The sequence below is a fragment of the Takifugu flavidus genome, chromosome 2, assembly GCF_003711565.1.
Source record: "Takifugu flavidus isolate HTHZ2018 chromosome 2, ASM371156v2, whole genome shotgun sequence".
Lineage (NCBI taxonomy): Eukaryota > Metazoa > Chordata > Actinopteri > Tetraodontiformes > Tetraodontidae > Takifugu > Takifugu flavidus.
The window spans coordinates 17,837,651-17,851,511 of record NC_079521.1 but is presented as its reverse complement, the minus strand read 5'-3'; the positions used below and the strand labels follow the sequence as shown (position 1 = coordinate 17,851,511).

The 13,861-nt window shown below is 48.9% G+C and overlaps 2 protein-coding genes across 5 annotated transcripts; both read left to right on the top strand.

Annotated features, from left to right (window-relative positions):
* Positions 1 to 321: 321 nt before the first annotated feature.
* Positions 322 to 7,720, top strand: aqp9b (aquaporin 9b). Of its 3 annotated transcripts, none has more exons than XM_057025692.1 (7): positions 322 to 499; positions 1,145 to 1,484; positions 2,220 to 2,346; positions 3,959 to 4,096; positions 4,251 to 4,369; positions 4,905 to 5,122; positions 6,327 to 7,720. In XM_057025692.1, exons 2-7 carry the CDS (start codon positions 1,236 to 1,238, stop codon positions 6,493 to 6,495), a joined length of 1,020 nt encoding a protein of 339 aa, XP_056881672.1. In that variant the 5' UTR covers positions 322 to 499; positions 1,145 to 1,235; the 3' UTR covers positions 6,496 to 7,720. The 3 variants fall into 3 exon arrangements, 2 of the variants coding, with proteins under 2 accessions (XP_056881672.1, XP_056881671.1); XR_008949471.1 differs by lacking the exon at positions 322 to 499 and having other exon boundaries at positions 1,044 to 1,484; positions 6,327 to 7,193; positions 7,228 to 7,720; XM_057025691.1 differs by lacking the exon at positions 322 to 499 and having other exon boundaries at positions 1,044 to 1,484.
* Positions 7,721 to 8,993: 1,273 nt separating this feature from the next.
* On the top strand, positions 8,994 to 13,770 carry lipca (lipase, hepatic a). 2 transcript variants are annotated; one of them, XM_057025690.1, is made up of 9 exons: positions 8,994 to 9,290; positions 10,152 to 10,315; positions 10,583 to 10,762; positions 10,842 to 10,959; positions 11,037 to 11,270; positions 12,012 to 12,254; positions 12,516 to 12,630; positions 12,882 to 13,100; positions 13,414 to 13,770. In XM_057025690.1, the coding sequence occupies exons 1-9, from the start codon at positions 9,209 to 9,211 to the stop codon at positions 13,544 to 13,546; spliced, it is 1,488 nt and encodes a 495-aa protein (XP_056881670.1). In that variant the 5' UTR covers positions 8,994 to 9,208; the 3' UTR covers positions 13,547 to 13,770. The 2 variants fall into 2 exon arrangements, with proteins under 2 accessions (XP_056881670.1, XP_056881669.1); XM_057025689.1 differs by having other exon boundaries at positions 9,008 to 9,290; positions 10,149 to 10,315.
* The last annotated feature ends 91 nt before the right edge of the window (positions 13,771 to 13,861 follow it).

The following is a 13,861-nucleotide window of genomic DNA, read 5'->3' as shown; positions in this document are numbered from 1 at the left end:
TGACCCCCCCCCCCCCCCAAAAAAAAGAGAGGAGACAGATGTGGGCCCCGCAATTTGCAAATTCTCGAAGGATGCTGTTTCTCAATCAGCACGTCAGCCTTTCCTCGCAGCGTGGGCGACACTCTCCAAGTGTCTGCTTCACATCAAAGAGGACGTGGCAGAGGCTGTGACAATGATTAATGCATTCAAAACATCCCATCTTCGGCCCGTCGCTTCACCTCCTAGGGGAGCAGGAGCTCGGATGCGCCGGAGGAGCCTGAACTTCAGCCTGCAGATCAAATGTGCGCGTGCAGCGCCCTCTGTCGGCCAACGCTGGAACTGGAACGTTCACAGCAACACCCGCGTTCCCACAGTTTTGTTTTTCTCGTGAGGGTTCACATTAGAAAAACTGGACTTATATCATCGTGAAAAGTATTTTTTTAAAAAAATAAAATAACAAGAGGCAAGAAAAAAGCTAACCCGACTGGTAAAACAGTGGAGCCGCGATAACTGCGAGAAGGTGAGTAAACACAGTAAAAACGCCATAAAATCCTGCAGACGGAATCAGAATCGCTTTTAATGTTCACAGATACTGAAAACGTACACGCTGCTGTGTGTACTAGCTGCTTTGCTTAAATGGTAAAATTCTAGTTTAAATAGTAACCAAAAAAATCAGTCGCCAAAATCGGATTGTTTTGGGAGTTTTATTGCCAAAATGGTTTATCAGGACACTAATTAAATTAGTTTTGATTTGTAGTTTTATTTGTGAAACTTCTTGACAGCTTGTTAGTTCACTACTTACCTTTTCAAATATGATTTTGTTTGAAATGCTCAAGAAGAGTTGAGCTCTACTAACGCTTTTTTTTAAAGTCAAAGATTCTAAACACTAAAAAAAAACGGCTTCCGTAATTAATTTAGTCCCATATTCCGCTTATCAAGCCCCTCAAACTTTGTTCAGAAACTTGCTTTTAAAGTTTACAATAATAATAAAAACGAAACGCCAATAAAATATAGGAGCGTATTTTAGATATAACCAGAAAACAGTTTATTCGATAATCCTTTGATAATGGCTGTTTCAGTTCATTTTACTGTTCTCTAAAAATGCTCCTAAACCTTATCTACTCCCATCTCGTCTATGTTTGCTTGGATTCCAACTCCGGCTCAGCACGCCTGCGGCGGCGTGTGTTTGCGTGGCTGCCTGGACGCGGGGCCCTTGCGGCCCCTCTCAGGAAGACCCCTTGTGGCTACACAGAGAAATGGCTGCGTGGAGCCGCTGGCAGCTCCGCGGTCCGAGCGCGCCGAGTGGGAGGCGGCAACCTGCGCCGCCAGTCTGTCACTGCCTCCATCCTCGGTGCTGCTGGCTGCTCGATCTGCTCGGACCCAGACAGAAAGGAGGAAAAAAAATGGAAAGCGACAGCAAGAGGAAGATGAAGGAGAGATTTGGCCTGAGGCGGAACATCTTTAAGGAGTTCCTGGCGGAATTTCTGGGGATATTTGTCCTGATAGTGAGTACCTCCCTCTGCACCTGTCACCCAGATTAAACAGCCGCTTTAAAGCCGAGAACCAGCATGCTAATAATGTGTCAAAGTGGGTCTCCTGGGACCGCTGTCTCCCATATATCTCTATTAGGAGGGAGTATATTCTGGGAAGAACGGCACCCTTTGATGCTGTACTCAGCTGTAATTTACTCCTGACAATCACTGCAAGATGTGGCTGATGTGGGGCTGCTCTCCTTCCTCCACAGCTCCGAGAAGCACAATGGCCATCAATCATAACAGCCGCGGCAGTGTGTTGCCATGATGAGATCATGGAAAATAAAAAAAAAGTTACAGCAAATAATCAGTGTGTGTGTGTGTGTGTGTGTGTGAGTGTCTGTGTGAGTGACGGCTCCACCTCAGTGCTTCTAGATCCATATGAGTAGACTTTAATGGCTCTGATGCCACATTATTGGAGCGATTTATGGGTCCCTAATAGCTTTTTTGATGACCGGCCTCCTCTCAACATGTTTTGTCTAAACGATGTCTCCCTTTTGCTGAATTAGCGCGGGTTGGGGGTGGTGTTGCCTGTGCGTGCGTGTGTGTGTGTGTGTGGAGGGGGTGTTCATTATTCATGGTTGGAAAAACGTTTGTGGTCGGCAGACAAAAGGGCTAGTGTTAATGGTGGGTGTAATTGGAATAATCTAAAACAATGAGTCTTTCTAGCTTCGGCCTTTGTGTTTCTTGTTTTCGTCTGTGTCCCAGCTCTTCGGATGTGGTTCAGTAGCCCAGACGGTCCTGAGCAGAGGGGCTCTCGGGGAACCCCTGACCATCCACGTCGGTTTCACCCTGGGAGTCATGATGGCTGTTTACATGGCAGGAGGAGTGTCAGGTACAGAGAAGAGCTCACACCCAGCACAGCTACGCCCTTAATGTTGCCATTTTGAATGCAGATACAGACACTTATGGTGACCTTCTGATATGGTAAGTTGTCCCGTTTAGTGCAGCTGGAGTTATAACTGCACTTGGAGAAATAAACCGACGCACGTTACGCTTGGTTTCCATTTTTAAAGACAGCCATGTTGCAGTGCCCCCCCCCCCCTCCCCCACAGACAACTACAGTCACGTGGTGTTGAAGCACTTCAGATCGAGTTTTGATTCATTTCGTCTCAAATCTTTGTGTCATTGCTGAGATCTCCTCCCTCGCCGGCCAGTTTTCGGTGTGACCGGCGCTTCAGAGCTGCGTATATCCTCCCCCGACGTACAAACGGGACCTTCTATGCTACGTTCCTCCAGGATTAGAGCAAGATGAGCCTGTATGCGTCCTGTAACGACAGGAAGGGCCAGTTGCCTCTCACGGCCCTGCTGAGCCACTTCGTCCAGGATGCGCCTGGAGATGCCAGAAAGGGATAATTACTGTTACCTTTAAAGAGTTAGCTTAGCCCAAAATCTGAAATGAGATTAAATGGCCACAACTGTGCGGCAGCGAACGCAGAAAACACGACGAAATCATTGGCGCCCTTGTTTCGGGATGAGTGCTGTGAATGGTCGTTGCCCGCGCTCCACCTTTAATGAGAAGGGCTGTAAAGCTTCAGAGGAATAGCAGAAAAGCCCGGGGACAGGGAGGTTAATATATGGAGAGCTTTTGCTGCATGACTGGGCCATTCAGCCCCAGGGTCCACAGCTCAGTGGGATACTTCTGTCCAACGACATCTCTGAAGATGATCGTAGGTATTGGACTAATGAGCTTTACTGGGGCATGGGCCTCTGGAGGAGAGGGGGGCCAGGTGTGACAAGCCATCCTTTCCAGGCTTCCCCGGCAGAGCGGCCCCATCGGAGAAGCAAACACAATTGATTTCACTTGGCGCTCTCAGATTTTAGATGACAGTGCACGGTAAGTGTGACACATCATGGTCACTCTAATGACCTGCAGTCTACGTGTGCCTTAAGCAGATTCAGGCAGATTATGTCAGATGCAATTCAGCCAGGCAGGGCCGGCTGGTCGCCGCGGCCAGTGTTTGTGAACAGGACGGGGAGATTAACAATGGGCGTATGGCTGATACCCCCACTGGTGTTGCCGCGGCGAGGTCAGAGCTAAGATCCCAGAGTGTTAAATAAATGACCCCCGGCCCACTGACTAATTTAGCTGGAATGTGTTCAAACATGTCTGCAGAGGAAAAGTATCAGGAGAGCGTCTGACTCTGAACAAAGCCGGCGAGCCGTCTCTGAACATGCCGACGGAGCGCCAGCAGGGTTCCAAAACAAGTGACAAACGATGAAACGGCCTGGCACTGATGGACGGTCTATTTTAATCCGCCCGAACCAGGTTACCCTTTGTTTCCCTTCTCTGACATTTGCTCTGGAGGTGACACCAGTTAATCCATCACTGGGACCTTTGTTTCGCTACTGGTTCATGAAACAAGCGCAACGTTTTTATTTGCTCTCCTCTGAGGCCTGAAGTCAGGTTTGAGGCTAATTATGCTCGTTTGCTGCGCTCGTCGCAGGAGCCCACGTCAACCCGGCGGTTTCTCTGGCCATGGTCATCTTGGGGAAGCTGCCGCTGAAGAAGTTCCCCGTGTACGTGCTGGCGCAGTTCCTGGGGGCCTTCGCCGGTTCCTGTGCTGTCTACGGGCTGTATTATGGTGAGACCCACGTCACCGTAACCAGATGAGAGTGTTGTTCAATCCTCTGAATCAGGCAGCAGCCTGAAACCTTCATTCAAGTGTGAGCAACATGTCAGATGCCCCAGCATTCAACCGCCCGGCCGTTGCAAATGTTGAAGTTCTTTTTTGGCAGATGCCTTGATGGAATACACGAAGGGCGAATTCGTCGTCACCGGCGAGAACGCCACAGCCAACATATTTGCGTCTTACCCCGCGAAACACCTCTCGCTCCTCAACGGGTTTGTTGACCAGGTGAGGCTGACGGCCAACGTGAGGTTTCGAAGTGATTTACTGACACACATAATTAAACTCGTGGTTTAAAGTGGCGCCTATGAATAACGCATGTCAGCAGCGTATCCGGTATCCAGCTGGATCCAGTGTAAATAAAGTCAGCAGAGCATGCAGAGATCCGTGTGAGTGCACATTTAGAGCAGCCAGGAACGCTCAGTGTGCACGCATACGGACGTGCGTGTTTTTGACGTGTGAGCGGTGACGAGAACCGGCTCAATCTGCTCTGGACCCATATCAGCCCACGCCGAATGAGCCGGGAGCCGTTTTCAGGGCTTTATTTTCAGCTAGGAGACGCTAGTGTTGACAGGAAACATTAATTATGTAAATAAAGCCGTCCCACCGGCATTCTATAGAATCAGAGGGAGGGAGGAAGTCCTGTAACGAGTGTAAGCTAACGGAGCAGAGGCCACCGCCGTCCGCACCAGGACAACAGTGGACAAACGTTGTGGAATGTGATTGCCAATCATGCTAATTATGCCCCCGGTTGGTTCTCAAGGTAATTGGAACCGGGGCGCTCGTCCTGTGCATCCTGGCCATCACTGACAGGAAGAACATCGGCGCCCCAAAAGGTATGGAGCCTCTGTGCATCGGCCTGGTCATCATGGCCATCGCCGTGTCCATGGGGCTGAACTGCGGCTACCCCATCAACCCGGCGCGAGACCTCGGGCCGCGGTTCTTCACAGCCGTGGCCGGGTGGGGCATGGACGTGTTCAGGTAACCTTTCTGAGCCCCCAACTCCAGCCTGTGATGGTTTTCTGCCTCCCAGAGAGAGCTGACAGCACTTTGCTGCCCCGCGTTGGTACATTTGGAGCTGCGTCTCTGCTCTCTTGACAAGCTGAATCAATATTTCAAGGCACACGCATGTTTTTTCCCGCAATTCCAAAAGGTGCTTTGGGAGTTAAGAATAGTGGGAGAGACTCCATTTACATGGGTATGAAATATTGAATGCTACCAAAGCAGCGGAGCTGTGCGCTCCTCAGCCTCTCTGGTCTCCTTTAGTCTCTGCTCATCAAAACCTTATATTTCTTTATTCTTGTTTTATTCTTATTTAAATGTCACCACATTCACATTAAGAACAGATCTATCAAACACTAGTTATTCAAGTGCTCATAAACTATAACTATTGTCCTTCTGGAAGTGTGTTTTTGTAACATTCACCCTTTTAAAAACAAGTTAGATCACTTTAATTTAAAAACTCGAGCAGTTAACGTGTTTAAATGAGATGATCTAGATTCATGAGGAGGCTACAGACGCTGCAGTTATATAGGTGAGGACATCTGACTCGTGTTTTGCCCCGATGGTGAGGACGGCGCCGTTCCACACGGCTTCAAAGTGACCCAGTGTGTCAGTCTAATGGCCCGATAATCTCAGCCGTAGATTAGAGGCGTTAATCCAGCCTCCTTCCTCCACTCCTCCACTTCTGCCTGGCCTGCAGGAGCAAAAAAACCCAGTCCTGCTGAGACACTTGTTTACTTTCAGACCCGCGTGTCAGTGGTCCAAGTGAAGACCTTTCACCTGCATGTAAGCCTCTAAACATCGACCAGTATGATGCTACCCCCCCCCAGTCGGGGCTGAGGCACAGGCCAGTAGCCATAATGGGGACACGACACGCAGCAGGTCTAAAGCAGAGCTCCTTAAGACTTTATCGTAATCTGGGATAACTGCTTATGACGGGCCTCAGGTAGGATGATACGGACATCCACAGACAGGACAGAGAGGTTCACCCCCCACCCCAAAATAATGAATCCCGAATTAACTAGATAATATTTTGATATTTCTGGTATTTCTCTGGTTAACCAGGCTGTAGAAGGAGATTTCTGTGATTGGATTATTAGGCTGATGGGGGATTATTTCAATTTAACATCTTTATTTACGGAGGGGGGCCTTATAGAGATGTTATGGGTCTTCTTCCCTGCAGAGCCGGGGGGTGCTGGTGGTGGATCCCTGTGGCCGGGCCCATGGTGGGCGGAGCGGTGGGGGCCGGACTTTACTTCCTGTTCATTGATTTGCACCAGCCGGAGCCGGAAAAACAGGAGGAGAACAAAAGTTCCGTCCAAGACAAATATGAAATCATGACCATGACCTAAGAGAGGAGCGACAGTAGCAGAGGAAGACCCTGACCCCCACCCCGAGACTTTAATACAGCTTTTACACCAGGTTTCCGTGGTTTGAGACAAGAGCGAAGGTTTACCTTCATTCAAGTTGACCTTCCAGCAGCTCCTCTGTTTATCAGAACCCCCCCCCCCCCCCCCCCCACCTGTTTTCTGTGAAACACCACGTCTCCCCCAGCGATGTTCCGTGTTGGAGTGCGCCCCAGCAGAGGCGAGTGGCAGGAAAACACCCCCGGACAGGTTCAGCAGGTCACACACACACCAACCATTCGCGTCTCACTCCAGTTTCCACTGAACGTGCATGTTTTGGGAGGGTGGGAGGAAAGCGGGAATACCTGGAGCAGCCTCAGAGACGGGAGGAGGACAGGCAAACGCCAAACAGGAAGTGAACCCTGACCCTCCTCGCAAGGAGGCACCTGTGCTCGTTCTCCCGGGATCATCTGTTGCCAGGATTATCCCGTCCAGTGTATTTTTATCTCAGTACGATGTGATTTGTGGAGTGAGATTTAAGTGTTGATTCGTCGTGCTGACGTGTTTTGATAGAGAATCCAGAGTTTAATGAGGCTTTTTTAGTCTTTTCCCCTCAGTTATGTGCGTGGTGTTTGTGATCAGGGTGAAAGTGCAAACACTCGCTGTTTACATGGAAACCTCTCCACAAAGTAGCATTAGCACGTGTGCTACAGCAGCGGCGTTTAGCTCAGCATAGAGCAGTTAAATCAATGCAAAAGAGCACAACTATATATTTATACATAGACACAATAGTTTTTATATGTGACCACTGAGAAGACTCCAATAATGGAGAAATGGTTTTGGCCTAGAAAAGAAAAAGACGCACGTGTGGAAAAGCAGAATACAAGTAAACTGTTATTATTGTGTTGATGTGAGTCCCTGATAAAATGTGAACTAATATTTGAAACTGTGAACTTTCTAAACCCCTCACTTTTGTGACAGCGTGACAATCATTTACCTCCCTTCTGTACTGTGTGATTTTAAATGCCCCACGACGTCTAAATCAGAATAAACAGGGTTGACGGCCACTTTGAGCCCGTCCGGCTGTGAAGGGATGAAGTGAAACTGTCCAACGAGTGGCTGTTTGGCGTCGATGTTCTGACACGAAGGCGTGTTGTTATTCAGCCGTGATGTGTTTGTGATGCTGTTTTAACAATAAAATTCATCTTCAAGACACTGAATTAAAAAGAAACCCGCCATTCTGTGATGAGTAGCCCTACCGATCATCGATCCAGCGTTAGGACGAGCACGGGGAGGAGAAAGCATGAAAACTTCTAACGATCCACAGCAGCTCGCTTATATAACTGCATGGAGCACGAAGAGGAGCTCTCGCCACGGTTGGCTGGCCTCAGCTCTCCTCCCGAGAGACCGTTCCAGCTTTGATGGGGAAAATAACCACGTTCATGTAATAATGGACGGCACTTGGTCACCACGTCCTCCCCCAGCCTCCAGATTCTGGAGGCTCTGGCTCGTTTTTATATTAGTTCTTCTTAGAATTGCTCTTTAAGAAAACAAACTAGAGCAAACGCACAAGCGCACACACACTGCTTCCTTTCTAAATTTAATGTAACGCAATGTTGCAACACATCCAGCCATGTAAAGGTTGTACACCCACATTACACACACACACTCACACTCACACACTCACATCTTGTTCATTTTAAGTTAAACTGCAGGACTGTGAATGGAGATTTGTAAATACTGATTAATGAGTTACAGATTTTATTGTGTCTCTAGCTCTAATTTTGTCTAGACACACACACACACACACACATACACACACACGGTACTGGCTTCCCAGCAGTGATGTTTAAAATCGAAATCCTCATCATCACAAGCAGAACCGGCCCATTAAAAATGCACTATAGGGAAATTACTATATTGTCATTAGTTGGTGAGGCGTTAAAGTCGTTCAAGACGCCTCTTTTGGCTCGTTGAGTTTAAGTGGAAATATTTGTCTGACCTTTCACCACATTATGTCCGCGTAACTCAAAACCAGCTGGGGAAAAAAAAAAATTGATTTGATCCCTAAATATATTCGGTGCTCTATCAAACATTATGTCAGAAACCATCTGCCCTTGTTTACATTTTACATGATCGCATCCTGTCAGTTTTGGGCAGCTGCACACTCAATATTTGGAGAAGCAAAGGTTCCCCGTGTTTGCTCGTCTAAACTTTTCATTGGCAGATAAACAGCAGATAAACTGTGACTTTAACTCTTTCGATGCTGGAGCGAAGGACGGACTCACAGAGGTCTGCAGTGTGTGTGCGTGTGCGTGTGTGTGTGTGTGTGTGTGTGTAATAAAAAAACCTGAAACGTGCTTCATTGCAAACCCTCTGAAGCCGTACTCCAACATAGAAGCATATTTGAGATTTCTCTAGCTTGTGGGACTGGGAGAACGCTGAGGTCACCTCATCCTGCCGTTACCACATCTGCCCAGTCAACCTGCTCTTTCGCAACGTTTCTGTCTGCATAACCGCCAACCAGCGTCCAATCAGGGACGGACCCAATCACGTATTCCCTGCGCGATGTCATATCCAGCTGTGATTCCAGACCTGTGGACATTAATGAGGCCTCTTCAACGCCGCTTCCACGGCCTGACTTTCTCACCTTCAGCCTCGGCTTTATTCCCACCAGTTCACCATCTGGGGCAGAAGTGGTGATTCAGCAGAGGTAACGATGTTGGTGGTCAAAGTCCTGTGCTGTTTGCTCGTCGTTTATCAGCTAAATGAAGCCAAGAAAATCAAAGGAAGCCGAGCAGGTGAGTAAAACGTGGTTTCGTTGAGAAGATTGAAGATACACGTTCAGGTTTATTGGTGTTAGAAGCACAAGTGCGGATCTGAATCATTTAGATGACACTGAAAATGGGGTATTTCCTAAAAATACCCTAAAACGCATCACAGAAAAATGCAGTAAATCCCATCAGTCACCCATTCTTGACATTGATGTCATCGTTCTGAATCCAGACACCCACAAGATCATCTGTGTGTTGTTTCCACCCAGAAAAAGACGTGACAGCTGGAGCTACAAAGCTTTAACCAGCAAAAATAGTTTAGACATTTGAGGTCAGAAGACATCCAGCACTGAAATGGCGGATGATTGCTGACACCCCTAAACAGTGTGGATGAATGACGGCCCGTCCACACTGGGGGATCCGAACCAACACCATAATCAGAGTGAGGGTGCAGAGCGCATGTTGTGGATTATTCTTGAGTCTCACTGACCAGAACATTTAGGAAAATTCGACTGTTCTGTTTGCTTGAATCAGCTTGAAGAGCCACACCACATAAAGCAGAAGCAACGTTGGGTAAAGGACGGCGTGGATGATAAACAGTTGTCATTCCTGTGGTTTCACGGGAGACAGCCGGGGACGGGACGCTCGGGTGTCTGGGAGATAAACTATGGCAGTATGGGAAGTTTCTGGTTGTGCTTGGACTCTGCTGGAGGCCTGCGCGACCTCGTATCCAGCAGTTTACCTCGTTCTGAAATGCTCGAATGAACCCCAGATAAAGGTTCTCGTGAATATCACAACGGCAGCATGTCTGACCTGCATGAATTTGTAATGATCTCGCAATTAAACAGCGGTATGATCCCTCTCCTGTATAAAATGTGGCGGCAGCAGAGCCGAACGGAGCCCTGAAGGCGCCGCATGCTAGCCTCACGTCCTTCAGGCTGTTTCCAGAAGATGAGGACGAATGTACAGTGGACCCTCTGCAGCTGCACACTCTCACCTCCTGCGGCTTCAACAGCAGTAATCCCCTCATCATCATCACTCACGGGTGGTCGGTAAGGTCAACTGTTCTTCCACTTCACTGATTTAAACCAGTGGATACAAAACATGGAGCTTAGTCCAGTATGGGGGCTTCGCCGCTGGCAGAGGTCCAGAACGCTTACGCAGAAAAACAGAGACACCGCTGAATAACAGAGGAGAAAAGGCGCTTCAGATTTCTCTTTAATGCCACTTACACGCCAACATTGTATCCTTCACAGAACGGTGCGTTCGCCCCCCGTTCCGCTCCGTTCTCTAACAATCCCTCCTGTTTTCCATCCGAGGTGGACGGCATGCTGGAGAGCTGGATACTGAAGTTAGCCACCGCTCTGAAGTCAAACCTCATCCATGTCAACGTGGTGATTACGGACTGGCTGTCTCTGGCCCAGACGCACTACCCCACTGCAGTGAAGAGCACCCGCGCTGTTGGGAAAGACATAGCGCACCTCCTGCAGGCGCTTCGGGTGAGGCAGCAGCGGTGCAAAGGGGGCTTTCATGAAGCTGCGTGTCATCGTGAATAAACGCCACATGCAATTGCAACAGGTGCACTATCGATACCCGCTTAAAAAGGTCCATCTGATCGGCTACAGCCTTGGGGCACACATCTCTGGCTTTGCTGGCAGTTACCTGGAAGGTCCAGAGAAAATCGGAAGGATTACAGGTGATCGGCATAAGTCTTTTATATGTTTTGCCTGTTCCTGTGGCACAGCTCCGAGCTCACGTCTCCCGTCCGCCCAGGTCTCGACCCAGCGGGGCCGCTGTTTGAGGGCGTGTCTCCCTCCGACAGACTGTCCCCCGACGATGCCGATTTTGTGGACGCCATCCACACCTTCACCCGTGAGAGCATGGGCTTCAGTGTGGGCATCAACCAGGCCGTGGCACATTACGACTTCTACCCCAACGGAGGAGACTTCCAACCAGGATGTGACCTGCGGAACATTTACGAGCACATATCCCAGCACGGCCTCCTCGGTAAAAAACAACAAAACAAAGTGAAAACACGAGCTTCGAGGGTGTAATCATCATCATCATCATCATCATCACGCACTAAAAACAACATTGTTTTGTTTCTTTAAATTGAAACGTTGGCTGATTCTCATAAAGGAGCCAATGAATCAGCAACAGAGTGATCCTAATGATTCTAGGGGCTCATTTATTTCCCTAAAAACATCCTTAAAATTACCCACGTGCGCCATTTCAGTCCCCCGGGGGCAGCGTGCGACTTCACTGCCTCTTCCCCTTCTCCATCACAAGACTTTAATTGGTATCACCGCCTCAAAACACAGGCTCGGATATCTGAGGCCAGTTCATCTCTGTCTCGCTGACAGTTTCGTGCTCCGGCTCTTGCACGTGAATTTAATTCCTTCCAGTCTAAGGCGAGAGGCTCTGGGATTTGCGGTGCTTCTCTATCCAAACACATCCGCATAATTTGACAGTGAGAGCCACATTAGAGCATCCGTCATCCTCGGGAGTTAATTAGCAACACGTGCTTCCCGCCGCACCGTCCATGCCTCTGAGCCGAGCTGCCAGCGAAGCCCCCTGAGAGCAGGGGGATCAGGCACGATGGGACGCTTTTAGGAGGTGCCAGAGGGGGGGGCGGTCAGGCTTTGGGGACGATGACATTCATCCAAGTGCCCAGAAGTCTGATCGTCCCCAGGAGATTGTGCCGGACACCAAAATCTCAGGTTCTCCAATTCGCCCATCTCGTCGCAGGGTTTGAGCAGACGGTCAAATGTGCCCACGAGCGATCCGTCCACCTCTTCATCGACTCCCTGATCAACAAGGACAAGCAGAGCAGGGCCTACAGGTGCGGAGACAAGAGCAGCTTCGACAGAGGCGTCTGCCTGGACTGTCGGAGGCACCGCTGCAACACGCTGGGCTACCACATCAACAAGGCTCACACGGGCGCCAGCAAGAGGCTCTACCTGAAGACGCGCTCCCAGATGCCTTACAAACGTACGGCGCCCGCCACATCTCAGTCACAGACGCCCTCGTCTGTAGTTAAATACTCGCTTTGCAACAGTACAAACCCTATGAACCCATAGGTTTACAGCTACAGGGGGGACAAATTCTACAGAAAATTCTGATAAATTTCAACACGCGTCTTTTAAAAAGAAAAAGGAAATAATTCCACTTGAAGTTTGCACTGTAAATGATCGTATGAAAGTCTGAAGAGGACATTGATTGGCTTTCATGTTTCTGGTTCCCATTCTGCAGTCTATCATTACCAGTTCAGGGTCCAGTTTGTCAACCAGATGGAGCGGATCCAGCCTTCTCTCACCATCTCCCTCACTGGAACAAAAGAAGAGAGTGGCGACATCCCCATCACCATGTGAGTACAGCTCCGGCCTACCTTCAGCTGGGCTCGCAGCCCTATGAAGAACAAAAACACGTGAGGAAGAGGAGCTGACACACATGGAAACAACTCCAGCCGTGGCATGAAAGCACTCTTAATGGGAAGGATCCAGTAAATTATTTACTCAGGCTCTGTTCTTCTGTGTATTAACGAGCAACAAAGGGGTTCTTATGTTGCCGTCGTGGAGGCGGATTCTTCACTGTTCAAATCTTTCTTCTTACTTTCAGCACTGAGCCCATTTCAGGGAAGGCCAGCCTCACCTTCCTGATCACCCTGGACAGAGATTTAGGGGACCTGATGCTGCTGAAGCTGCGCTGGGAGGGAACGGATGTGTGGAAGAGCGTGTGGAATCGGGTTAAGACCATGATTCCCTGGGGCGGAGCGGAGAAACAGCCGCTGCTGACTGTGGGCAAGATCAGCATCAAGGCAGGCGAGACGCAGGAGAGGTAGAGCTTTACATTTCAGAGTGGCAATAAGCAATATTCCCAAAATTCTATTTAAAAAAAGAAAATTAACCTTTTTCTTTTAAAAACAACAAAAAACTCTGGGAAAGGCGTGGGAAATACAGAGAAAATTCCAAATGAATGTAGTGACCTTAATAACATGTTAAACTGCGTGGCGGGGGGGCGGTTATTTCTAATATTGATCTATAGATGTTAATCAACTTTCAGGCCCGATGAGGAAATCTAGGCCTCTGGCGCCACCTAGCGGTTTGTTACCCGCACACCTCATGTCAGTGACGATGTTTCTGTGTCCCAGGACAACTTTTTGTGCAATGACGCACGAGGAACAACAAGTGCAAATGTCCCAGGATAAAGTCTTTGTGCGCTGCAAAGAAGATTCAGCGAAGCAGCGGCGAAGGAAGCGCAGCGGATCGGTGAGGGACCTTTGACCTCTCCGTCACAGGAGGCCACCGACGGACCGCTTCCGTGACTCCTGGAAGATGAAGCTGGGAAACAGCTGTGACATGGCCTAAACTGTTACCAAAGTCCAGGTTTACATCCCAAAAGACTCCAGGTTGTTCAAATACGAAGCAGACGGTAAACGGGAGGTCGGTGAACATTTGATGACATCGAGTCAATTGTGATTTCTCATTAAAGGATTAGTCTTAAACTACATCTGGAAACAGTGGTTTGGGTTCAGTAACAGTCAGCTCAGATGGCTGCAATCACACATCTGGGATCTGACGCCATCTATAAAACCTGCT